This window comes from Canis aureus, chromosome 8, assembly GCF_053574225.1.
Source record: "Canis aureus isolate CA01 chromosome 8, VMU_Caureus_v.1.0, whole genome shotgun sequence".
Taxonomy (NCBI): domain Eukaryota; kingdom Metazoa; phylum Chordata; class Mammalia; order Carnivora; family Canidae; genus Canis; species Canis aureus.
In genome coordinates, this window is record NC_135618.1 from 5,887,486 (window position 1) to 5,913,785 (window position 26,300).

Genomic DNA, 26,300 nt, shown 5'->3' on the forward strand with positions numbered 1-26,300 from the left:
TTTTGTCACTTTGGGGGACATAGGACACCTCGAATTTTGGGGAAGATATATGTCAGATTAATTAGCAAGAGATTTTAGTAGAAAATGTGAGTCAAAGTGAATGAGAAGCATCAAAAATGGCATTCTGTGGGCATTCCTCCCTCTACCTCCCTCTGCTGGAAATCAGCCGATCATTTTCAGACCAAGTTAAAGGCACTTAGTTTGTCCTCAGAGCAAGCACAGTGGTCAAGGGTGTTTCAAAGAGACCTTTTGTTCAGATTTCTGGAGGACAGTAACAGTCCTTGTCATGAAAGAAAATAAGAAACTCTTACAGCCACAGCAATAATGACAATTTTTTTAATTAATTAATTAATTAATTTATTTATTTATTTATTTATTTTTAAGATTTTATTTATTTATTCATGAGAGACACAGAGAGAGGCAGAGACACAGGCAGAGGGAGAAGCAGGCTCCATGCAGGGAGCCGGACGTGGGACTCGATGACAGGACTCAGGGATCACGACCTGAGCTAAAGGCAGATGCTAAACCACTGAGCCACAGTGTCCTTTTTTTTTTTTTTTAAGATTTTAAGTAATGACAATTTTAATAGTTACTGGATGCATGCCATGTGCCAAGCTCCGTGCTAAAATACTTTGAGTGTCATGTCTCATACTCAAATATCATTATTTCCCCCCTTTTACAGAAAAAATTTCTGAAAAGCAAAGGATTGAAGTACTTTCCCCGGTCACCTGCTTGTTAAGTGGCGACACCTTCTCAGCAATGGCTCTCAGCCCCTGTGTTACACTGTCCCCTGCAGGATGTCTGGAAATGACACAAACGGAGGGTGTCCGCATGAGGGCAGAAGGGAACCATTTATGGAGTACTTCCAACGTGCCAACAATACATGCACGTTGCTTCGTTAAATTCTCATAATTCTTTTTTTTTTCCAGTCAATGAAAGGGAAAAATTCTCATAATTCTGAGGGGAAGGTGAGGAGGTTCCATTATCCTCATAGCAAAGATAGAAAATTGAGGCCCAAAGAGACTAATGGGTGGGCCAACAAAGAAGACAATGAAATACCAACAAGGTGTTCTAGACCCACGTTGAATGATCTGCCTCCATAGCAAGCTGGTTCCAATTTAACCTCAAAAAATTATTTGCACATATAAAACATCAGGATAGCCAACTGAATTACAGTCTGTGTGAGAAATACCTGGATGGTTGCATGGAAACTCAATATACGGCAATTTTGTGATCACTGTGATCTCAAAACTAAAATGATCAATGCGATACTGGTTGACATTCTCAGATGTGCAAGTTCCTCTATATTTTGCATTGATGTGCTCACATCTGGAGCACTGAGCCTCCCTGAGTCATAGCTCAAGGGGTGTATATCATTCACTGTATTTTTCAAAATCAGAAGTGAGGTCAAAGCCCTCTGAGGCGTGCTCTGAAAGCCTTTCTCATTTGTGTTAAGATACGGGGAGAGCATTCCCTCCTGTCGGTGACAGGTAGGTGTGGGCACGGGGAGAAATCAACACACTTACAGCTCTGTACGATGAAATCCTCACCACCGGCTCCTTCCTTCTTGCAATGAATTTTCTTTCTTATACCCTGGTCATAAGTCACAGACTAACACATATGTGTGTGTCCAGCCCTTCCCTCTGGGAACATCTAGGACTTCCGTGCGGAGTCACTCAGGGCCCCGCGGAACTCCAGGGTATAATGCTCACGTAGACCATGACATGAACGAAGCCCCTGGATACCCCTTGGTAGCCCTACTAACACGTATTGTTTTATTCTCTGCCTGTGAAACCTCTACTGAAACTAAGATAGAAATAGCCTGTTTCACCCACTCCTGGGTATTACAGTCACATTGCAAAATAAAAGAGTTACATTCAAAAATGCAATGATCAGGAAACAACAGGTATTGGCGAGGATGTGGAGAAAGGGGAACCCTCCTACACGGTTGGGGGGAATGCACACTGGGGCAGCCACTCTGGAGAACAGTATGGGGGTCCCTCAAAAAGTGAAAAATAAAACTACCCTACAACCCAGCAATTGCGCTCCCAAGTATTTACCCCAGGGATTAAAAAAAATACGGATTCAAAGGGGCAAAATGCACCCCAATGCTTATAGCAGCGTTATCAACAACAGCCAAATTATGGAAAGAATCCAAGTGTCCATCAACTGATAAATGGGTAAAGAAGATGTGGTGTACGTACCCAATGGAATATTACTCAACAAAAAGATGGAATTTTGCCATTTGCAACAACATGGATGGAGCTACAGTGTATTATGCTAAGCGAAATGAGTCTGTCTCAGAGAAAGACAAATACCACATGATTTCACTCATATGTGGGTTTTAAGAAACAAAACAGGTGAGCATAGGGGAAAGAAAAACAAGCAAGAGAGGGAGGCAAACCGTAAGTCAGACATCTAACTGTAGAGAACAAACTGAGGTTTACTGGATGGTGGGGGGGTGGGGACGGGCTAAATGGGTGACGGGTAGTAAGGAGAGCACTTGTGACGAGCATCAGGTATTGCGTATAAGTGACGAATCACTACATTCTACTCCTGAAATTAATATTATTACACTGTATGTTAATTAACCAGAGTTTAGGTAAAAACCTGAAACATTAAGAAAAATAAGAAAGCTCAAATATTTGCAGAAGGTAAGAGAAAAAAATAAAATAAAAATGCAATGATCAAGCTTAAGTTTATTTAAATGGGGGATACCCTCGGAGTCACTTTATAAGAGGAAACCATTGAAATAACTGGTGACATCTAAGTTAAGCATGACAGGGGGGTGGAAAGTATCCGCACCATCAAACGTCTAAAACAGCCTGAGAAATAAATAAAAATCTTTAAAAAAAAAACAAAAAAAGGGCAGCCCCTGTGGCACAGCGGTTTGGCGCTGCCTGCAGCCTAGGGTGTGATCCTGGAGGCCCGGCCTTGCCTTCTGGAAACGCCTTCTGGGACTTTTTTTTTTTTTTCCCAAAAAAGCTAAAAAGCCAGACTGTTTGGGGTGGAATTTTCTGAGTTTTTAGGACATTATCAGGCTGAACAAAAATTATCTGTGATTGGAGATCTGCCCACTGGCTTCTAACTCGGGGCTGCAGGAAGGCCGGTCCTTCCCAGGGGGGTGCTGGGGGGCCCGTGCCCCCAAGTCCATGTCCGTGAGAGCCTGCAGACACCTGCAACTGGAGATGAAGGAGGTGCAGACCACTCTGGGGTGGGAAGGTCTGAGGGAGCCTGGAGGGCGGCCCCCCGACGTGGGATCGCTGGGCAGGGTCTCAAGGATGACCTGCTGCCCCTCGCCATCCTGCTGGAGGCCCTGAGTGTTCCTTTGTCGACACCCTAACGGCCCGGGAAGGCCCCTGGGCCCGCAGGCAAGCCCGGCCCCTGTAGAAGGCACTAGAATTCTCCTGAAGGGTAGACCCAGATTCTCAAAGCCGAAGGGGAAGATCATTTGGAAAGGGAGAGCATTCATAGAAAGGGGGTTCAGCAGAGCTGCAGCTGGAGAGAACGCGGGGTGACCCTCCTGAATGCTGTCCTTCCCTGGAGGCCACATCCCATCACGTTGGCCCGGAGGGGTCTCGGCCTTTCCCTGACCAGGGTGCAGCCCGAGAGCAGCCCTGTGCTCAGAGGCAACCCCGACCCCCCTGGCACGCCCGCCAGTTTTGGTAGAAGTTTGGTTTAGCCCAGCGCGCGGGGAGCCCAGAAACAAGGGACAGGCGCGGCCCGACCGGCTGGCTGAGCGGGGAGCGGTGTCCCCCAAGAGGAAAGGGACAAAGCGCAGCGCTGGGGATGCGCGTGGGGTGTGGCGGTGACGGGACTCGACAGCAGCGTGATCCACGACCGCGGCGCTTCCCACGGCACAGGCCGAGCCCCGGGCAGGCCGCCCTGTCCTCCTCGGAGCCACAGGCAGCGCCAGGGACACTGTCCTTACCTACTTAGCCAAAGCCCGACACCCTCTGCGCCTCAGAGATCCATGGACGGGGAGGCCGGCCCAGGCCAGGTGGCCCAGTGGGACCAGCCACGCAGGTGGGTGACAGGCAGGTCACCGGCAGGCCCTGCGCCACCCGGCTGTCGCCGAGCGAGGATGGTCAGTGACGCCCAAGGCCTGTGGACACCTGGGTGAGGCCGTGTGGCCGGTCCTCTCCAGAGCGCGTTGGTGTCAGCAGATGGCAGGCCCCCACCCGCCTGGGGCAGGCCACCCCCGACTGGTGCTACCCGGGCCTCTACGCCTCCCTGGGGCAGGCCGGCCCTGACAGGTGCCACTTGGGCCTCCACCCTCCCTGGGACAGGCAGGCCCCGACGGGTGCCACGTGGGCCTCCACCCACCCTAGGGCAGGCCACCCCTGACACGTGCCATGTGGGCCCACCCTGTGCTGGGGACAGGCCACCCCCGATGGGTGCCACACGGGCCTCCACCCGCCCTGGGGCAGGCCACCCACGACGGGTGCCACCCGGGCCTCCAGCCGACCTGACGGGTGCCACCCGGGCCTCCACCCCGCCCTGGGGCAGGCCGCCCTGACAGGTGCCACGCTGGAGCACGGGAGGGCACACACCGGAGGGTGCGCACCCAGTCGCCACACCGTTTCCCAGTCGGGCCCCCGTGCAGCCTGACAATGAGGCCGGGCGAAGCCGAGCTGACGGTGCCAGCTGCTCCAGGCAAACCGGGCAAGCGACCTCGGAGCTCCGCAGTGGCCCAGTGTCCGTGCCCCTGCAGTCCGCGACCCGGGGACAGGTCCTCCGCTTTGCTTCTCTGTGGTTCTCCGAGGCCCCCCACGCGGCTCAGTATCTGAACAAGAAGCAACAACCTGTATTAATAAATCCAGCTTATTTGGGGGAAGCTGACAGGCGGGATTTGGGGAGACAAAGCGTCCGGTTGCAGATAAAGGCCCAAGTGCGGGAGGCCCGCGGCCCAGGCTCCTCCGTGGAACGCCAGGTGGAGGTCAGCCCACCGCCTCCCCGAACAGCGGTCACGTCGCTCCGCGGAAAACATCGAGCAGCAACAGTGGCAAACGCGTCAAGGAGTGGAGCTACTAATCAGCCGGCGACGCAATATTTGCCCTGCCTTTTTAGTAACCGGCAATAGTTTCAGTTCAACAGCCGTGGAAATAATGAAATTTTGCAGAAGGGCGCAAGAAAATCCATGGGAGTTCTAATCCATTGCACAGACTGCTAATATTCGAACAGCGTCTGTGTGATACTGATCCAAATTTCTACAATTTTTTTTTTTGGATGAAAGTTGAATGTCTTGAATTATCTGGTTTCTTTTAGCAGCAAATGCCGCAAATATGACCTACAGAAAGAAAAAGGACAAATAAAAGGATCAACTTGAGAACGTATGCTGCTGTTAGGGTTCGCTCTCTGTGCCTTAAGCTGAGTAAGATCTTGGAATTTCCTCACTCCTCCATTGTTGTATTTTATTTTATTTTATTTTATTTTATTTTATTTTATTTATTCTATTTTATTTTATTTTATTTTATTTTATTTTATTTTATTTTATTTTATTTTATTTTATCTTATTTTATTTTACTATTTCTTTTTCACCCGGGGCCACATGACGTTCATTAGAATAATAACCCTCTTGACTCCAGTGGGTACATGGGAGAAAACATATCTTGCCTGTCCCAATCCAATTATTTCTGGAATGGAAATCACCAACTACTAAACGAGTTATAATTCTGTTCATGTGTTGAAACCGATAACCTCAGACAGAGAGATTGCTAATATCGTCAGGCATAAGGACTGACCTTAATTTATTTGGTAGACGGTTATTGAGAACACAGCCAGGGCAAGGGGATTCCTGCCGTCTCAAAGTGGGGTCTTCCCAAACCGGTTTGACCCTTTTCAGGAAAAACAGCCTCATCTCTTCACCCCGTAAGGTCTCAAAGGCAGAGGTAGTCTTGTTCTGGTGGCAAATACTCTTCTACATCTTTTCCCTCCAAAAGGAAGCTTCACCCGGCGTCTACTGGTTGCCAACACACCCAGAGCTCCCCTAGAAGAACTCATTCAACTCCGCGCCGTCGCAAGGCATCTAGAAGCTGAGACCCACCAGTTCTGAGGAAGCCCACCCCTTGCGAAGATCCTTCAGGGTTAGGGACGGGTACCTACAACCATGCTGCCCGTTCTCTAGGGGGTGTTTATTGGAACCCGGTGGCAGGCCCAGGAAAGAAAGGGGACACGGGTATGCAGGGGCCGTGGCTGTAGTTCATTGACTGGGGGAGAGTCTGGCCCCACTGGATGGAATCCGAGGTGTGCTTTCATTTTTTTTTTTTAAGATTTTATGTATTTGGGGATCCCTGGGTGGCTCGGTTTAGCGCCTGCCTTTGGCCCAGGGCGTGATCCAGGAGACCCGGGATCAACTCCCAGGTAGGGCTCCCTGCATGGAACCTGCATCTCCCTCCTCCTGTGTCTCTGCCTCTCTCTATATCTATGTCTATCATAAATCAATCAATCAATCAATCAATCAATCAATCTAAAAAAAAAGATTTTATGTATTTATTCATGAGAGACACAGGCAGAGGGAGAAGCAGGCTCCCCGGGGGGACCCAGATGTGGGACTTGATCCTGGGCCTCCAGGATCACGCCCTGAGCCGCCCAGGCGTCCCCAGAGGCGTGACTTGGTGTCGAGTCCCGCGCTCACCTGCCCCGGCGAGATGCTCAATACTTGTCCCCCCACTTCCCTCCTGCGAGACCACTTTATGTGAATGTAGCATTTTAATCGTGTTTACACGCGTCCTCTTATTTGGTGCTCACGACGCTGGAGATAAGCTCTATCTTCTGTTTGGCGACACGGATGGCCTGACAGGTCAGGTCTACGTGGCCCTAGGTCCCACGGCCAGCGCGTTTTAGGATCCGTAACCTTCTGACTTGGAAGGCCTTCTCACCTTGGCGACCGTGTGACTCCAAGGGCGCTCGCCCCCCGCTAGCGCTCTGAGCACCTGGCCACTCTCTGGCTTGAAGCTCTCTTCACTGTGTCCTCGCACCCTCAAGGCGCTGATCTTCCCTCTTCCGCTTGCTTCCCCTTCGTGGCTGATGTTCACCGAGCTATGGGCAAGGGTTCCCCACGCAGCACCTCGAGCTCTTCCAAGTCAAAGAAACCCGGCAAACAAGGCGCCTTCCATTCTGGGCCTCAGTTTCCCTTTCAGCACTTCTCAAATACCAAACACAATTTGCATTTTGCTAGAGGTGGAAAGGATCCATGGTGTAGCCGAAGCTGTGATGGGGCCCTCACCCTGCTGGGGTGTGGACTTCGTGCTTCGCATTTTTCCTGTGTTCTTCACTTGATGCCCTAGCTTGAATTTTTACCTAGAATTTCATTCTAATCATTATATATATATAATATATGTGGAGATATATATATATAAATATATTAGAGACTTCCTTTTTTACTTTGGCAATTTCAGTTGGAACGCTGGGCTTGGAAAAAAAAACGTTCACGGAAAAACTGAAGGTTAAATCAGTTTTATTCTGTAAACAGTGCCTAAATTATCATCTCCTTCCCATAACAACCCAATTAATACGTTAGAGCGAAGCTGGAAAAGCCAAAACCGGTGCTGAAAACGTAGAGTTAGTGTGACACCGTCTGGTGAGGAACATACTGCATTTCATCAACAGCAGCAAAACCTAATTCAGACGAGGGTCCCCCAGAGAGCTTTTATTCCAACAAATCCACCTTTAGTGAGTACCTGGTGTTGTCTCAGGCCCTGGGGCGACGGACAGGGGACGGTAGGAGTCATACACCCAACCATCTAACCACCCCTTGGGGAAGAAAGATCTCTTATCTACACACCTATCCTTGATGACAATCAAGGATGTCAGCTCTTACAGTTAGGCTGGGTGTTCCTAAGGTGCTATGGGGACGGGGCACCTGGGGGGCCCAGGGGTTGAGCGTCTGCCTTGGGCTCAGGGCGTGACCCTGGATTCCCGGAATCAAGCCCCACATGGGGCTCCCTGCATGGAGCCTGCTTCTCCCTCTGCCTGTGTCTCTGCCTCTCTTTCGGTGTCTCTCATGAATAAATAAATAAAATCTTTTTTAAAAAAACCCAAAAACACACAAGATGCTAGGGGGGCCCGCAGAGCCAGCTGGGCCGCATAGATCAAGGACAGCCTCACAGAGGCGGTGACCCCGAAGTCTTGAAGGATGAGCCGTTTTCGTGAGGCGACAAGGTAGGAGGTGGGCATGCAGTGGGGAAAGTGTCAGCCAGGGGAACGGGGGCAGCACGCGGGCAAGGCTGAGAGGCTGGCAGTGTGTGTGCACCGACCAGAAGTTATTTCAGGCTCCCGGGGAAGACAGAGCATGGGCATGGGGAGAGCTGTGGCTAAGACCAGACAAGGGCCTCAACCCCAAAGGCTCTGGAAGCTTAGGTTAAGAAGTGTGGGTTCCACGATCCAGGCTGCGGGGACCCCCTGGAGATGTCAGCACGACAGGGAGAGGATCAGATTTTCCCACTAGAGCAGTCAGCCTGGCTCCAGGGAGGAGGGTGGGAGGACGACTAGTTCCTGTGCTGGCCAGGTAGGAAGCTGTTAACATTGAAGAGAGGCTGACCTGGGCTGGGAAGGCGGGTGGGGTGGGGGGGTGGTGCACAGTGCTTTGGGAAGGGGCATCGGCCGCCAGCCGTGTGAGAGCACGTTGACATGCAGGCTCTGAGAAATAAAGAAGGATTATGGGTTTATGCTTATATAGCCCCAAATGAAAGGGATATTTCTTTTCCTTAAACAAAGAGAGAAAGCCCCACCTTTTAATGCAGATGTCTTCCTTCTCTTTGTGTGTGGTCTTCGGAAAGAGTTAAAATATTTCTCATCATATGAGAGGATAATTGCTCCACAATCCAAGCATGCAATTTTACAAACTAAATTTGGAGACTTTCAAAAAAATATTGATCGCACCTGAAAACATTTAATGAATGCAATTTGGAAACAAGGGCCCAGAGACACCGATTTGAATCAACAGTGCTTAAATACTCCCATAAAAAAAAAAAAAAAAAAAAAAAAAAAAAAAAAAAAAAACACCCAGGGCCTTGGGAAATTTGAAATAAAACTATAATGTGTTTTCAAAGGAAGGTTTGAAATTTTTAGGTGAACAGCTATAATTATAAATTGAAATTAAATATAATGCAAAGGAGGCCACGACTTCCCTTGCTGTCAGAACAAATCTAAGGAATACTTTGTGTCCTGGGATGCCTGGGTGGCTTCCTTGTTAGGTTTCAGCCTTCAGCTCAGGTCATGATCCCCAGGTCCCGGGATCCAGCCCCACATGAGGCTCGCTGCTCACGGGGAGCCTGCTTCTCCCTCTCCTCCCGGCTCGTGCTCTCTCACTCTCTCTCCCTCAAATAAATAAATAAAATCTTTTCTTTTTTTTAATAAAAAAGCATCCCTTGTGTCCACCGAGTATCAGACAAGGGCATACGCTTATTCCCTACATAAACCACTTTCTGCTTACGTAGCAGAGGTTTTTACCTCCGTATCCAAATGCTAATGGATACATTTTTTTTTTTTTCATCTAACTCATATTTCAAATCTAAACATTTCCACTGATCTGAAAGGCTCCCTGTGACCCTGCTGGTGTTATCTTCTGTTACCCTCCCACCCCCTCACTCCACCCTGGTCGGAGCACCTCGGCCCTCCCGAAATGCACCACAGATGTTCCTCAGGGCTTCTGCACCTGCTATTCCTTCTGCCTGGAAAGCTCTGTGTCCAGCTCTCTATCTGCACAGCTGACCTCCTCCTTTCCCTTAGGTCCCTCATGCGAACATCACCTTCATCGGAAGCTTCCCCTGACCACACCACCTAAAGCAGCCCCTGCTCTCAACATTCTCTTGCCCTTTACTCCTCATGACTTCTCCGTGTGGCTCTTACCATCCCTCGACACCCCATGTACTTCACCTGTTGGTTTATCATTGCCTCTCTCCACCCAAATCCAAATGCTACGAAGCCACAGCCGCTGATGTATAACTCAGGGTAGAGAACAGTGCCTGGTTCAGAGCAGGGGCTTAACAAATATGTCGAATGAATGATGTTTATTTGAAGAATTTATTAAGTTTTTAGTCCGATGGGCGAGCTAGAGGTTTTCCATCAATTTACTAACCACCTGCTATGTGGCAGGTACTGTTCTCTACCTTTCATGAGACAAAAGACCACCCGTGGATCCCTGGATAAACAGAGCCGTGGGAGTCAGACAAGTCGTCGGTTGATAAATATTGTCAATTATTACTACGAAAAAGCCGGAAAAAAAAAACAAACCAGATAACTGCAATCCATGTGCTCAACATATATTTATTGAGTGCCTAATGGAAGAGAGCTAAGTTTCTTTGCAGGCTTTTTTGGTGCCAACATTGTACGAAGGCATAGAAAGGTGCATCTAATAGATTTTTTATAGAACAACCAATAAGATAACTAGTATCCCTGACTGAGAACCATGAAACTTGAAACTCCTAAAGGCCCAAGGTTGCCACACTAGGGAAAGATGAAGGCTAGACCACGTCTGGGTTTGTCTCACTCCGTAGTGGTTGTTCTGCTAAAGGAACCAAGAGAAAAACATCTAACCTATTAGTGGGGTCAGAAGAGCCTTCCAAGGTACTTGCATCCAAGCAATGTGCTAGAATTGGGCAAGAGGGCAGGGGAGGGCGTGCTGAGCTGGGTGGACAGCACGTGTGGAGGATCGCGACATCGCACTTCCCATAGAGAAAGAAACTTCTGGGCCTTTGTTTTCACTAATAAAGTAGGTTAAAATTTTGGCTTTCAGAATTACCGAAATACAACAATACAACACACACACGCTCCCCATTATACACAATAGCAAAATCAATTTAATATGTGATGTAACTCAATCCTGCAATGCAAATAATGAGCATGAAGGAATAATATCAACACAAGATTGAGGGAGATCTAGTATTCCAGATTTTAACAAAAGGGATGTGATTGCCTATAAACAACATTTTCCATTTATAGCATATAATTAAATAACTTATGTGGCAATTAAATTACATGCCAATTAAATAGAATTGCAAGCTTTAATAAAACAAGTTAAAAACAAGTGGAAGTTATTGCTGAAGCACATCAATTGCCTTTTTCCTATCAAGTTGAATTGACATTTAAAAATTAATACTTACCTGTGTTAGGCACTTTGTATATTTAGAATATAAGTTTAAGAATTAGGCTGTCCAAGGTTTTCAAGCTAAAATTAAATAAGGTTAAGAGGTCTGGATGCTTGTTTCATTCAAATAAAATAATAAAGGAAAGTAAATGTTTTAATGGATCGATTTTACTTTTATTTTCTTTAAAAAAAAATCCCTTTTCTTTTTTTTTCCCTCTCTTCATCATCCAAAGTGAGATTTTCTTTGAAGCAAGATGGCAAGTACCCAGAGCTGAGCTTTGACAGTATATAAAGCCATTTTTTTGTACTTGATCCAAATGTTAAATCTGCAATTTACAGTTAATGTACCAATATGTTTACATATCTCTGTAGGTTCTTCTGCAATACAGTTTAAACTTCATATATATACATATATACATAATATGCACTATATATACGTGTGTGTGTGTGTGTGTAATACTCGGGATACAGCATTATTTGTAATAACACGATAAACAAGTATTATTTCCGGGAGATGTGCTTCCCCCTTGTCTGTGGTTGCCCAGGGTTGTGTTGCATACCTGGGACTTCATATGCTTCAAAGCGTTTAGATAAACACTGGCCAGGATGACTGGGAGCTAAATACACACCCACACACACACGTAGGCACATATAAATATATACATATATATGATCTCAAGGATGGAAAAGCCTGCACACAGAGCACTTGAACCTCCTTTGTACCTATCCGGAGCAAAAAATATCAATAGTGTACTAAACCTAACTGAGGCTATTACTTCTTTTTTAATATATTTTATTTATTTATTCATGAGAGACCCAGAGAGAGAGAGGCAGAGCCACAGGCAGAGGGAGAAGCAGGCTCCCTGCAGGGAGCCCGACGCGGGACTTGATCCCAGGACCCCGGGGTCACGCCCTGAGCTGAACACAGATGCTTAACCACTGGGCCCCCAGGCGTCCCCTACCTTAGGCTATTACAGTTGGTTGTTTGAAGCACCCTTTTCCCCTCCTCCTGTCTTTTTTATTCCCACTTTCCAATCTACTCGGGAAAATGGGAAAATTGCCATGGATCAATTTAAAATATTTTATTTCCTAAAAGCCCTTTTCTTTCGGGCCTGTGGTAGGGTGCAGAGCACTTCCCCTTTGACAAGGGACAGGCAGTTCCCCGGATCCCGTCAAAAAAGTCGTGTAAAAGAGAAATTGTCATAAAAGGGATGCTCTGTTTTCCAGGTCCTTGCTGTGTCTTCATCTAGGCGAGGCAGAGCCAAAGTAGACAGGTAAAGAACAGGAAGAAAAAAGTTGTCTTTATGGGAAAAATTGAAAAAGCTTAAAATATATATATCTATATATTCACAACAAATGTAAATGGTGCGACAGGGAGACAAAGGCAGAGCAGCTGACCCGCTGTCGCTCCCCAGAGGCTTCGACCGGGCCTGGGCCGCCCGCTGGCAGCTTTGGATTCCTCACCTCCAGCAGCTTAAATTCTATTTAGGGCAAAAAAGGTCCGATCAGGTGGTGCGACTGCTCAGTGCCCGCGGGCAGCAGTGTCCCCGAGCTCGGCCGCCCTGTCGCGGCGTCGCGGCCACCTGCTCTCATCACCGCCCGGCGGCCCCCACGTACCTTGCGGGGGGAGAGGCCTCGCCCGCCTCCTGCTGCTTCCCACGGGGACACGGAAGCAGCGTGGTGTCTTCCACCAGCCCCTCGGCCTCTCGGCGTGTCCGGAGCAGGGACGACAGGCCAGGCGGCCGTGGCTCGCAGGACCGCGGGCAGAAGGTTCTGGGCTCGGAGGGCAAGCGACAGGAGGCACTTGGCAGCAGGTGCCACACCTGACCGGCCACACCGGGGGACGGAGAGAGGAGGAGACAGTGAGCTGGGGGGCGGGAGGCTCGGGGAGCGACTCGGGCCAGGAAAGCAGATGGGGCCACGCGACAGCAAGGACAGACCTTCGGCTAGTTGGGTGGGACCAGTGTCCGGGCCCCGACGTCGCTGGCCACGTGCCTGGGGCCGGGGGGCAGCCGGCCTCACGGTGCTGAGACAGTAAGGTGGCACACGGGCGCAGGACACGGTCGTCACCGCCAGCCTGGTCCCGTCAGGGCGGGGAGGCTACTCTGGCAGGTGTGACTGCAGAGCTTGGAGGGCGCCTTCGTCTCCAGTAGGCACCGAGCCGGGCTCTGCACCCACGTTTCCTGCCCCCTGGCTCCTGCCCCCAGCTCCTGCCCCCAGCTCCTGCTCCCCCCGGCTCCTGCCCCCAGCTCCTGCCCCCTCAGCTCCTGCCTCCCAGCTCCTGCCCCCTGGCTCCTGCCCTCCCCAGCTCCTGCCCCCTGGCTCCTGCCACCCCCCGGCTCCTGCCCCCCGGCTCCTGCCCCGGGCCTGGGCTCCGTCCCGGCCCCGCACCCCCAGCCCACGGCCACCTCCCAGCGGCCTGCGGCTGACCCGGGGCACAGCGCTGGCCAAGGCCCGGGGGTCGGGCCGGGGCCGCACACATCCTCGGCAGATGGCAAGGTACATTCCAGAAGTCAGTGTGTGGTTCAGGTTCATTAGCCGAGTCGCTAACCGTCTGCCGAGTCCCTCCCACCCTGCGGCGCCGAGACAGCCCTAGGACAGGGGCAGTCCCCGCGGAGAACCGCGCAGGCCGGGGACGTGCGGCAGTGCCAGGTGGCCGGTGCGCCCCGCGTACCCGTGCTCTTCTAAAGGGACGGCAGTGGCCCTGAGCAGGTGGCAAGCGTTCAGGTCCGTCCTAGGAGCCGGGAGGAGGGGACCCTCCTGCCCCCCGGGGGCCGAGCGGAGCGGCTTTCAGTGCCCCACGGCCTCCAGGCCTGAAGGCTCAGCTGCGGGCCCCTGTCCCCACGCCCTCACCTGGTGCCAAAGGCTCCCCGGCCGCCCAGCGGGCTCCTCTGTCCCCATCCAATGGCTTGTCCCTCTCCGCCAGCCTGTGAGGCTTTTTAAACCAATCGCATTCCCCGGGGGCACCGGGGGCTCCCCTGCCCGCCTGTTACTGCAGGGCCTGACCCCGTAAGGCCCCCTTGGGTCGACTGGGCTCCCAGGTGCAGCCCCCCATGCGGCCTTGCACGGCTCTCAGCGCCCTCCTCCCTGGGCCCTGGGGGGTGACTAAGAACTCCTGCCCCCTCCTGTGATGAGCTTGGGGGCTGCATGTTTGGCATCTCACACTATTTGGGGTGGGGGATCCCCCCTTCATCAACGAGGTGCAAAGGGGGGGAGCCGCACAGTCGTGGTCATCGAGTCCTGAAGGACAAGCATGTGGGTCGGGGGGACGTGGAGAGAATCCCGGTGCAGGACAGATGCCGAAGGGCCGGGTGGGTTCAAGGAAGGCCGAGCGGGCCGGCAGGATGGGGGTGCGGGGGAGGGGCCAGGGAGGCAGGGCCCTGGGGAAAAGCTGGGCAGTTTGTGGGGGTTCTGATTTTGTTTCCTGAGCACACAGTTATGGGATTTTAATCCGAGATTTCACAAAGGTCGCTCTGGCACTTTGTGGCCACTGGAGCCCGGGTCGGCAAGAGGAGGCTGAGCCACCGCCAGGGCCTGGGCCCGAGGCGGGGTGTGTGGGCGCCGAGGCCAGAAGGCAGAGGGCAGAGGGGGGCGCGGGCGGGCCTGCTGGGCCTGGGCAGCCGGGAACAAGCTGTCCCCACGCACCCAGCGCGGGCAGGGGTCGACTCCGGACACGCCGATTCCGACCGGTTAGTGCAACACCCGAGCCCCGTGCCCACGGGGGCCTCAGAGCAGGCGGGGAGCAAGGGGGGGCGCACGGGGGGACAGTGATGCCGGTCGGGGTAGTGTAGCGAGGGAAGGCCGCAGAGCAAGGCGAGCCAGCGTGTACAACGGTGAGTGAAGGAGAGAGTCTACGCGGGCAGCTGAGACGGGAGCAGGGGTGTCAGGTGGTCTAGAAGTCAGGATAGGAAGGAGTGTGAGGTGTTCATGCGTCCGGGGACATGACGAAGCCCCAGGATTTGGGGAAGACTTGAGAGGGCGAAGTTCCTGAAGAGGCCAGAGCAATGGGATTCAGGGAAACGAATGCTTCGTAAGCGGGGTGGTCGCCGCGTTCAACGAACCAGGGGATGGAGACAAAAGAGGCAAAGGCATTTCCAAGTGTAAATAGCTTAGTGCTTTCTTCGTCGTGAAATAAAAATTCCAGAGAAATGGGTCAATCGGAGGACAAGCATTATATGGTCTCATTCATTTGGGGGATATAAAACATAGTGAAAGGGAATAAAGGGGAAAGGAGAAAAAATGAGTAGGAAATATCAGAAAGGGAGACAGAACATGAAGACTCCTAACTCTGGGAAACGAACTAGGGGTGGGGGAAGGGGAGGAGGGCGGGGGATGGGGTGAGGGGGGCACTTGACGGGATGAGCACTGGGTGTTATTCTGTATGTTGGCAAATTGAACACCAATAAAAAATAAATTTATTATAAAAATTTAAAAAAATTAAAACATTAAATTAAAAAAAATTCCAGAGAAATTGCCTATTGCTGGGGGGAGTAAAACGGGAAAACAGCACCCCTCACTTAGTTCCCCAGCGGGCTACCCAAAGCAGGCAAAGGGTTCTTCATTTGCGTGGAAATGTAGTTTGATAGACATAAAAAAAGGAACATAATCTGAGAAGCACTTAGAAGCTACAGCGATAGGTCTATAAACAAGACTATGTGAAACCAGCTAATAAACTCAAACCTACTTTAGGATAAAAGAAACTGCAAGACACGTAAAAAACCCAAATTACATGGATACACTGAGAAAGAGAATGACTGTTAATTCCTAAGCAAAATAATATTTCACCAAATAATACGTGGCTACAATTTTGCTAAAATGCATCTGTCACACCTCCGACAAGTGCCTTTGATTACAAGCGATGCTTACAGTTGGATTTCAAACGTGATGCTGCAACCAAAATAAATATCCAAGACACAACGGATAAGCCAAAGTTCATCCAGGGTTTTTTATTAACCATAAGTTAAATCTGAAAGTTCAAGTGTACACACAAAGTTCTTCCAAGAACAGATTATTTCTCACCATCTGAAGAGTCTACATTTTTAAGACAAAAATGGAGTATTTTCTGAGGACAATTTTATGATTTCAAAAACATGGGGATCCCTGGGTGGCACAGCAGTTTAGCGCCTGCCTTTGGCCCAGGGCGCGATCCTGGAGACCCGGGATCGAATCCCACATCGGGCTCCCAGCGCATGGAGCCTGCTTCTCCCTCTGCCTGTGTCTCTGCCTCTCTCTCTCTCTCTCTCTCTCTCTCTCTCTGTGACTATTATAAATAAATTTAAAAAAATTAAAAACAAAACAAAACAAAAAAAAAACATGCATGAGGCAAATCATTACAATCCACTTAATACAAATTGAACACACATCCTGCAATAATGTTTTACAGAGCATGTCATGAGAATAAATCATAAATCACCAACACAGATAACATTAATTCTGAATATGCTGACATACAGCTGCGGAAGATTCAAAATAAGACATATATATGTACTCTGAAACTTCATAAGTCATGTATTTTGATGTTTGATATTAATATACTCTTTAGATCCTAATATTTATTATTTAGGGAAGCAGTTCTTTTAAATAGAATTTTGTGGGACGCCTGGGTGGCTCAGTGGTTGAGCGTCTGCCTTCAGCTCAGGGCGTGATCCCGGGGTCCTGGGATCGAGTCCTTCATCGGGCTCCCCGCAGGGAGCCTGCTTCTCCCTCTGCCTGTGTCTCTGCCTCTCTCTCTGAGTCTCTCATGAATAAATTTTTAAAATCTTTAAAAAAAAATAGAATGTTGCTACTGATTTGTTAGAAATAACTTTGGCTAAAAAAAATTTTGAAAATGTTGAAAAAATGAAAGTATGAGGAGGGTATCTTGATGACTCTACTACTACATCAAAACCTTCTGCTAGGGATCCCTGGGTGGCTCAGTTGTTTAGCGTCTGCCTTTGGCCCAGGGCATGATCCTGGAGACCCGGGATCGAGTCCCACGTAGGGCTCCCTGCATGGAACCTGCCTCTCTCTCTCTCTGTGTCTCTCATGAATAAATAAATAAATAAATAAATAAAATCTTAAAAAGAAAAAAAAACCTGCTAAGTAGCTAAGGGGCATCTCTTGAAATGCATAGGTAAACCCAATGAAATAGAACCGTAATTATACATATTTTGTATCTTCTTTTTAAACTAAATATTCTTAATTCTGTTCCCGGCACATCTTCCCACGTTAGCAGCTACATATCTCCACGATCGTTCTAACAGCTACATCATATTGCACTGTACAAACATATCAGCTTTTTAATCTCTTAATTGATGAAAATCTGGGTCATTTCCAGTATTTTACTATGACGAGCTAGGCCGCAGTGAACACGATCTCGACACATGCCTCCACAGACACGTCCAGCTCGTTAGGATAAATTCCTGTAGTGGAATTTGTGAGTCAAAGGAGAGCCATATTTTACACTTAAAGACACTGTCTATTCTCCAGAACAGAAGCAACTGTATGCTCCCAACAATAGTCCCCGAGTGCCCATTTCCTGTATCACTAATGAGGTGAACGACCCTTTCCCCGAGTTTGCCTGCTGTCTGCATCTATTCTTGTATGGATTATCAATTCATTTCCATGTCTCTTGTGGGGGGTGTTCCCCCATTTACTAGTTAGTTTGAAGAACATTCTTTTTTAAAGAAACTTGATTTTTGTTACCACAGATCTTTCTCTGCTTTTTCTATTTTGCTCTTTCTTTGATAGTTTGGGTTTCTGAGCAATGATATAAGGGGATACTCACCTCTCAAGACTATCAAAAGGTATTCATACGTCAGATTTTTGTTTTATACAATTTTGTTATTTTCAAAATTTTGAACTATCTCAAAGTCTATTGATGTTATATGTGAAGGAAGATGCTACTTTTTATTATTTTTTCCCAAATGGGTAGCCAGGTCTCTCTCTCTCTCTCTCTTTTTTAAGATTTTATTTATTTATTCATGAGACACACAGAGAGAGGCAGAGACACAGGCAGAGGGAGAAGCAGGCCCCATGCAGGGAGCCTGATGTGGGACTCAATCCCGGGACCCCGAGGTCACGCCCTGGGCTGAAGGCAGACACTCAACCACTGAGCCACCGGGCGCCCGGTAGCCAGGTCTCTTAATAACTTTTCTCCCCACTCAAAAGCCATATTTATCACCCCCCAAAGTGAGAAACATTTCTAGACTGTCTTGTTCCACTGAACTTGGACTAATATTTTAGCAATTCTACCTTGGGAAAAAAAATTTTGTAACTGTTGAGACTCCTTCCCACCTTTTCTTTTTTCCCCGTTCTGAATTGTGTGGCTATTTGCCCTTTTTTTGTTTTTTTTTCCCCACAAAAGAAGCTTTTGAAACATTTTTTCAAGTTTCTAAAAAGCCCTATTGAGATTTTGATATGAATTACTTTTTGAATTTCCAGAGTATGAGGGGAAAATCTGTACGTGAACCTGACCAAGGTATCTTTTGAGTATTATGTCCCCTGGGAGTTCTGCAATTCTTTTTGAGGATCCTGTATGTTTCCTGTAAATTCGGTCACTTATATTTCACTACTTTTTAAATTGGTAATAGTACTTCTATTGTGAATAGATCATTCTTCCATTTTGTTTTCTAACTGATCAACAGGTTTATATTAATCTTTGTATATTTGTTGTGCAATTAGCTACCTTTCTGAACTTAGTAGTCTTTCCATTTGTTCTCTTGCATTCTCTGGGTCTTGCACTGGAGATGATTCTTGTGTACGCTCCTTCCAAGATCTGTGTGACTTTAAAAATTTTTAAAGGGGATCCCTGGGTGGCACAGCGGTTTGGCGCCTGCCTTTGGCCCAGGGCGCGATCCTGGAGACCCGGAATCAAATCCCACGTCAGGCTCCCAGTGCATGGAGCCTGCTTCTCCCTCTGCCTGTGTCTCTGCCTCTCTCTCTCTCTGACTATCATAAATAAATAAAAATTTTAAAAAAATGAAAAAGAATAAAAAATTTTAAAGGATATGTCTTATTACTAGTAATTTCCATTAATTTAGTACAGACCCAATGAAAACTATCAGTAAATAAACTCAGCTCTTTGGGTTAGTTCAGGAAATCTCAAGTCTTCTTTTTCTGTTTTCTTTGGGATGGCACACGTATAATTCAATTTTTTTTTCTTTTTCTTTCTTTTGTTTACTATATCTTGATTTTTTCTCATCTTTTTCTTTTCTTTCTTTTTTTTTTTTGAGTGATCAAATTTACCCATATGACCTATGAAGTTTTCAGTTGTGTCACTTGTGCTGATTTGTTCCTCCTACAGGAATTTGATTTTGGGGTTTCCTTTTATTTTTTTCGTATTTCAGGATACTCCTTTTGATTTCTTCTCTTTTTCTCAATTTACTCCTTCTTTAGGGCTAATTAAGATGAAAGTAATAATTTAAACACTTGTTTGTGCAAGCCAGAGCACTACGTACTCCACAGACTTTAACTCACTTACTTCCTACGAATGCTTGAGGTAGATACCAGTCCCACATTATGTGTGAGGAAATGGAAACTCCGGATGACGAGGTAATTTACCCAGGACTCTACTCTGGTCAGGAGGAGAGCCAGGACTTAAAGCCAGGTCTTCTACCCCTCAACCCATTCTTTTACCAACCCTACAAGAGGGTTTCACATACCCTCGGGCCTCCTCCCTGTTCAAAGAGGAGTCCAGTTCCTTTCGAATCTGTATCTGGAATGAGGTGGCCTCCTCAGCGCCTGTGTCCATTCCAGTGCCTGCTGGACTAAGGTGGGAGCACCCTCTGCTCCACTTCTCAGCTGATTTACCATTGCTATAGTCGGACCAATGTTCCTTGTACAAGTGCTATACACTCTCCAGTATTTGCTACAATCTAGGGATCCCCCACTCTCCATCCAACCATCCATCCTCTATCTATTTGCAAAACTTCTTTGTGGTGACTGGTATATCCAGGGGTGCAAAGTTCCCCTCACTCCTGAATCTGTAGTTGTACCAAAAATTCAAATTTGTAGTTTCTATAATGCCGGTGTAGAGAAAGGGGCTGAGGAATGCTGTTTGGGGGGGGGGGGGGGGGTTGGGCACAGATCTCAATTCTAGCTGCAGCTCCAATGATGTCCGGGCAACATGGACTTGGTTTTCCAGGTGGTGTAGCTTCTGTGCCCTGAGTTAGGGATTGAGTTGGCTTTTTCGTAACTTCTATCCAGCTAGTTTGGATCAGTGAATAAAAGGATGGACTCTAGAGCTAATGTAAATTCCCAGAGGATTTCAGCACCGGGTTTCCTCTTTGGTTTGTAGTACTGTTACAATCTTCGTGGGTGTTTATGCATGAAGCTCAGGAAGGATAAGCAGGGATTGCCAACCTCTGGCATGTGTAACACATTTAACAAGGATTTGATCACACAGTAGGTTTGGAATTTAGACTCACTTTTTTTTAAGATTTTATTTGAGAGACAGAGTGAGCAAGTGAGAGAAAAATAAGAGACAGCACAAGCCAGAAGAAGAGGGAGACAGAGAGGGAGTAGACTCCCCACTGAGCATGGAGCCTGATGTGGGGCTCTACCCCAGGACCCTGGGATCATGACCTGAGCCAAAGGCAGACATTTAACTGACTGAGCCCCCCAGGCGCCCCTTGGACTCATTCTTTTTTTTTTTTTTTTTAATTTTTTTTTTTTATTTATTTATGATAGTCACAGAGAGAGAGAGAGAGGCGCAGAGACACAGGCAGAGGGAGAAGCAGGCTCCATGCACTGGGAGCCCGATGTGGGATTCGATCCCGGGTCTCCAGGATCGCGCCCTGGGCCAAAGGCAGGCGCCAAACCGCTGCGCCACCCAGGGATCCCCCTTGGACTCATTCTTAAAAGAGCACATGTGGGCTGTCATCATCAATGCCTCAGTCTGACTCTAGACCAAAGTATATCTGGATTCCTTTTTTTAAAATTTTTTTTAAGATTTTTTTTTTATTTATTCATGAGAGACACAGAGAGAGAGAGAGAGAGAGAGGCAGAGACACAGGCAGAGGGAGAAGCAGGCTCCATGCAGGGAGCCCGACGTGGGACTCGATCCTGGGACTCCAGGATCACGCTCTGGGGCAAAGGCAGATGCTCAACCTCTAAGCCACCCAGGCGCCCCTAGATTCCTTTTCATGATATAACATTTCTGGGCTCTTTTCATGGATGTAGGAAGTTCCCAAAATATGAGCTATTCCTAAAGCCCTATGATTTAGTCCAATTAGCCTAAGACAATTTTCAAATGATTTATTTTTTAAAAAATTCATTATACTAAAAAACGGTACTGTTGCAAAAGAACTAAGGTTTCAGCTGAGGTGTTTTCCTGTCTGTGAGATGTGGCTGAGGAGGCAGAGAGAGCCAGGTCAAAGCGACCCAGTAGGTTTTGCTATTCTTGAGCGATATCTTGCATAAAAAAAAAGCTCTTGACACTGAGAACTGTGGAAGCCCCTTGGCACACACAGAATTCTCACTTCCGTAAAGTTAAGGACATTATAAAATGTCAACCCCCCCCCCCCCATTTTTTTTCCCTTTTCAGAAGTATGCAAGTTATTTTGTACTTCAATAGCCAAAACTACTCTGGATGGAGACAGCTAACAAATGCATCAAAAATATTGAATGTGTAATTGGAAATCCCAAGCTACAGTAAGGGCCCCTCATCCGTGTTCCTATGTCACCTTCTTGTGATGATTGGTTTTATTTTTTTTATTTTTTTTAAATTTATTTATGATAGCCACAGAGAGAAAGAGAGAGAGAGAGAGAGAGAGAGAGAGAGAGAGAGAGAGGCAGAGACACAGGCAGAGGGAGAAGCAGGCTCCATGCACCGGGAGCCCGATGTGGGATTCGATCCCGGTTCTCCAGGATCACGCCCTGGGCCAAAGGCAGGCGCCAAACTGCTGCACCACCCAGGGATCCCGATGATTGGTTTTATATATCAACATAATGTCACCACATTTTGTTTACGTGTTTACGAAAAGTCACTGGGTGGTTTTAGGTAGATTATCCTCAGTAATGCAAGTGGGCCTCAATGGGTTGAAAGCCTTCAGAATGGAAACTGAGGTTTCCTGGAGAAGAATTCTGCAATATAAAAACCCTGCTGGCCCACCCTATAGATCCAGGCTTATCAGCCCCCATAACTGTATGAGAAAATGCCTTAAATCTCTTTATACATACGTGTGTGTGTGTTTGTACATATATGAAAAAACATATAAAGAAAAACAAGAACAAAAATAACAAACTATTTCCTTGTATATAACATTGATTGACAGCAAGATTTCTAAATAATCCTCCCTTTATTTAGTTTAGATAAAGACTTCCAGCACAGGACTCTGTTAGAAATTAACCATTAGGAACCATGTAAAAGAGATGTAAGGCACGTACCATATAATGACCAAATAGCAGCTTTAATTTTTCTACAGAATTTACTGCAAGTTACCACAAAATGAAAACAAAAGCAGGTTACTCTAAATGTGTTGAATTTGTTTAGTAATTTAAATAAAAACATATGACTCCCATTACACAGATAATTCTAAATCTCCTCTGAAAAACAAATCAAGAAATATCTATCGGGAGATGACATACCTATCCTAGCATACCAAAAATTAGGTTGTTCTCTTCACAGAATATATGGAGAATGAGTAACTATCAACACAGTGAATGTTTTAATATTTGGGGGAATATTGGAAACCTATTTGTTAAAAAACAAATTTCTCTGGACATTGTTTATCTCGTCCTTGTAGATCCAGATGAGATTAGTTTAGAAAAAGAGTCTTCTTGAGTCTAGAAAATCTTCAGTCCAGGACAGTTCTGGGCTAATCAAAGAATCTTTACAAACAGGCTTGGAAATCACATAGTCTTATTTTAAATTAGCTTGCTTAGCCAAAGGTATGGAATTAACGATCAAGTACCAGGATTTTCTGTTAAAGCACCCAATGCCAAATCACTACTGACTGACATTCTACTTCCTACCATGATGAGTCTGATTAGAGGTAGATGGGAGGCATAAAGAATATGGTGAACTATAAATAATTGTGCTCCAATGCCCAGATCTCTAAAGATAAATCTTGTTTTTTTTAATATAAGAAATTCACTAAATCAAATGAATGCTGATTAGAGCAAAGGTAGTGTAAGTAAAACTGGGGGCAGGAGACCTCTAATTGCATTGGAAGTATATGAAAGAATGAATCATTCTAAGAGAAGAATCATTTTCCCAATAGCCCCACTGCTGTGGATGATATTTTCGTGAGCCTGGACCACCTTCTCCAGTGAATACTGAGGACCTATCACAGGTTTCAACCAACCGATTTCCATTCCAGCTTGAAGGGCCATTGCAAATTTCCTAAATTCCTCCTAAGTGGAAGAAAAAGGTCTTTTTGTTGAACATGTAAATTAATTTTCAGAAACATTAAATTTTTCAGATTCTAGGAGTTAGAACATGTGGCTTTTGTCACTTATCCAGAACTACAGAAAAAGTAGTTTTCTACAGAGTAACCACAAGTCCAATTTGTCTGAGGCAGTGTCTGTTTACAAAAAAAGTACTGTCCTGAAATAATTAGTAATACTATCTCCTTTCTCTCTCAAGAGTGTCTTGACTCGAAAACAAAACAAAACAAAAGGGACACCTGGGTGGCTCAGCGGTTGAGTGTCTGCCTTCAGCTTAGGGCCTGATCCCAGATTCCCAGGATCGAGTCCTGCATTGGGTTCCCTGCATGGAGCCTGATTCTCCCTCTGCCTGTGTCTCTCATGAATAAATAAATAGAATCTTAAAAAAAAAAAAAAAAAAAGAGTGGTTTGACTTGGAAAATAAATTACATCCTCACCCACGTTATCGTGTAGTGACTAATCCTTAACGTACCCATCCACTCAGATACCTTAAGTTTAACATCTACTTAAACTTTCCATCTGCCCGACTAGGCAAATTGTCTCCATGTTTCAGTCACCAAAATCAGACTCACTTCCTACCTTAGTTGATGAATAAAGAGCAGTTCCAATTATACTGGTTTCCTTTGGGATGGTGTCCCGTGGGTTTATTTCAATAGGACCTCTGCTGCCAACAACCTATTACAAAAAACAACTTGTCTATGGTGAAAGATTACTGCAAAATAGTGTTAAATTATGGTAAAGCCTCAAAGTGGTAGAAAGAAACCAAAATACTTACTATTACTCGTCCTCCATACGACAGAAGATCCAAATCATTACTAAGATTTACATTAGCTAGCATTTCAATGATCACATCAATGCCTTTTTCACCAACAGATTTCTATGTAATAAAAAAAAAAATGCGGAGTGAAGTAAGAAAACAAGGAAGAATCTGGTAAATAGTTATCATGGTCCCATATATTACAGAAACGTGTTTCAAAAGACATAAAATGCTACATTTTTAAGACGAATCATACACATTTTTAAGTGATCTAATTATATAGTGATGATGTAATTCCAAGGTACCAGTCACAACACCTAAAGTGTTGATGAAGATTCATACTAAACAAATTTCAAGTGCTTCGACTCGACTATAAAATATTTTTTCCTTGGTTGAAATTTTTCTGTCTTCAGAATGTATTTTCGCAGAGAAGCCAACAACAAATCCCAAAAAGGCTTCTACTTTTGTTAAGACTCAAAAAACAAAAGAAGCAAATCATTGGCTGCTTGGTGTTGCAGCATTTTTTGGTGCGCACTCAATTTCGTCCCAAGGGGTCCCCACTCAGCGTGGTGTACTTCTTCTGGGTTTTCAGAGACGTTGGTTTGCAACATCCAAAACTGGCTCTTAAATAAGGTACACATATCTACCTGCTTGCTACCTGTTATATTTTATGACAAAATGAATACCCGGGTCAGGCATTGTGAAGTACTGGGTGGACACGGGGACTCCAAACAAAACTAGGGAGGAGGAGGAGGGGAACAGCGCAGTCACAGCTGCGGGATGGGCTAATGTGGCAGTTAGAGGTCAGAGGAATTAGACTATAGGTTATAGGGAAAGATGGGGCTCTAACTCTGATCACCTGTAAGGAGCAGAGGAAGCTCCAGAGAGATGAGGACCTGGGCTCTGAGGAATGAACGGGAGATCCTTAAGCAAAAAGGAAGGAGGAGAAACAACCAGAAGTTACTCTGGAGGCAGAGTCGCTAGGGCAGAAGAAACAGAAAAGGGAAGAGTGAGGGGCAGAGAGTCCAAGTGGAGATTGGGGCTGAGGCTCCGTCTGGGAAGGCAGGGGGTGGGGAAGAGGAAGAGGAAGAGCGGTGAGGCAGCTGGTGTGGCCTGGGAGCGTGCAGCTAACGCTCTGCTAAAGGACAGACTTCTGGGGGGCAGGTGCTCGTTAATTAATTTTTGATGCTTTAGATGTGGGAGGTGCAGCAGGGAACGGGAGACAAAAATTCCTATCCTCATGCAGCTCCCATTTTAGTTATTGCTGAAGGCTTTTTTTTTCTTTTAAAGGAAACCCGGGAACTCTGGGGACTGAGTAGAAGGGGTGTCACGTCGGTTATAAAGGGCAGCCAAAGCTGGAGAAGACGACGATTAAATAAGCCACAGCAGGGAAGGGAGCAAAAAGGGAGATGTAAGTGAACGGCATGTCAGAGAGGACAGTGACACAGGGAGGTGTCCTGACAGGAAAGAGGAGAATGGGGATTTAAGGACAGGAGTAAAAAAAAAAAAAAAAAAAAAAAAAAAATGCAGGGGGGTCTCGGTGAGCAGATGCGACATTGGCAGGCTGATGGCATGAAGGAGGGGAACTCGGGCCACAGATGGTGCTGGGAACCAGCAGGATGTGGGCACGGACAGGAGTCATGGGCATAGAGGAGACCCATCAGGAGGGCGGTCCAGCACCGGGGAAGGTTGGAGACTAAGGGGGAAAGGCTAAGGGATGGCAACATCCAAGTAACACCAGGAGGAAGGGTCCTGAAAATGCAGTGAGGGAGGTAGGAAGAGAACCAGCTTCCAGGAGATGTGGTCAGGGTCAGTGGCTGCCAAGAAATCACCCGGGCCGAAGGCTAAGCCCAAAGCAGCAGATGGGCCCCTAGGGGCTCACGGGTGGCTGCTGACGAGCAAGATGCCGTGGGAGGCGGTGGGAGGCGAGGAGGTAAGAGTAGGTACTACTGCTTTTTCAACAAGCGTGGTGGCAGAGGGGGTGGAGGGTTTGACAAAAGGGGAAGGGAAAGATCTGGGGAAATGAGAGAGACGGAAGCGGGAGGAACCAGTAGGAGAGAAAGAAGCCACAAGACCTCAGGGTCT

General features: G+C 47.1%; 1 protein-coding gene across 2 annotated transcripts in view; it reads right to left on the minus strand.

Moving 5' to 3' along the window:
* Positions 1-4,808: 4,808 nt before the first annotated feature.
* Positions 4,809-26,300, minus strand: part of CRYZ (crystallin zeta) — a 44,692-nt gene continuing 23,200 nt past the window's right edge. The window contains exons 7-9 of one of the 2 annotated variants that reach the window (XM_077905059.1): positions 24,234-24,335; positions 24,038-24,133; positions 4,809-5,290 (exon numbers count right to left, since the gene is read on the minus strand). In XM_077905059.1, the coding sequence (XP_077761185.1) occupies positions 5,150-5,290; positions 24,038-24,133; positions 24,234-24,335 (339 nt within the window). In that variant the 3' untranslated portion in view covers positions 4,809-5,149. Of the gene's footprint in view, positions 5,291-22,349; positions 23,426-24,037; positions 24,134-24,233; positions 24,336-26,300 lie in introns of those variants that run through there. The other variant, XM_077905057.1, reaches the window with a different exon arrangement.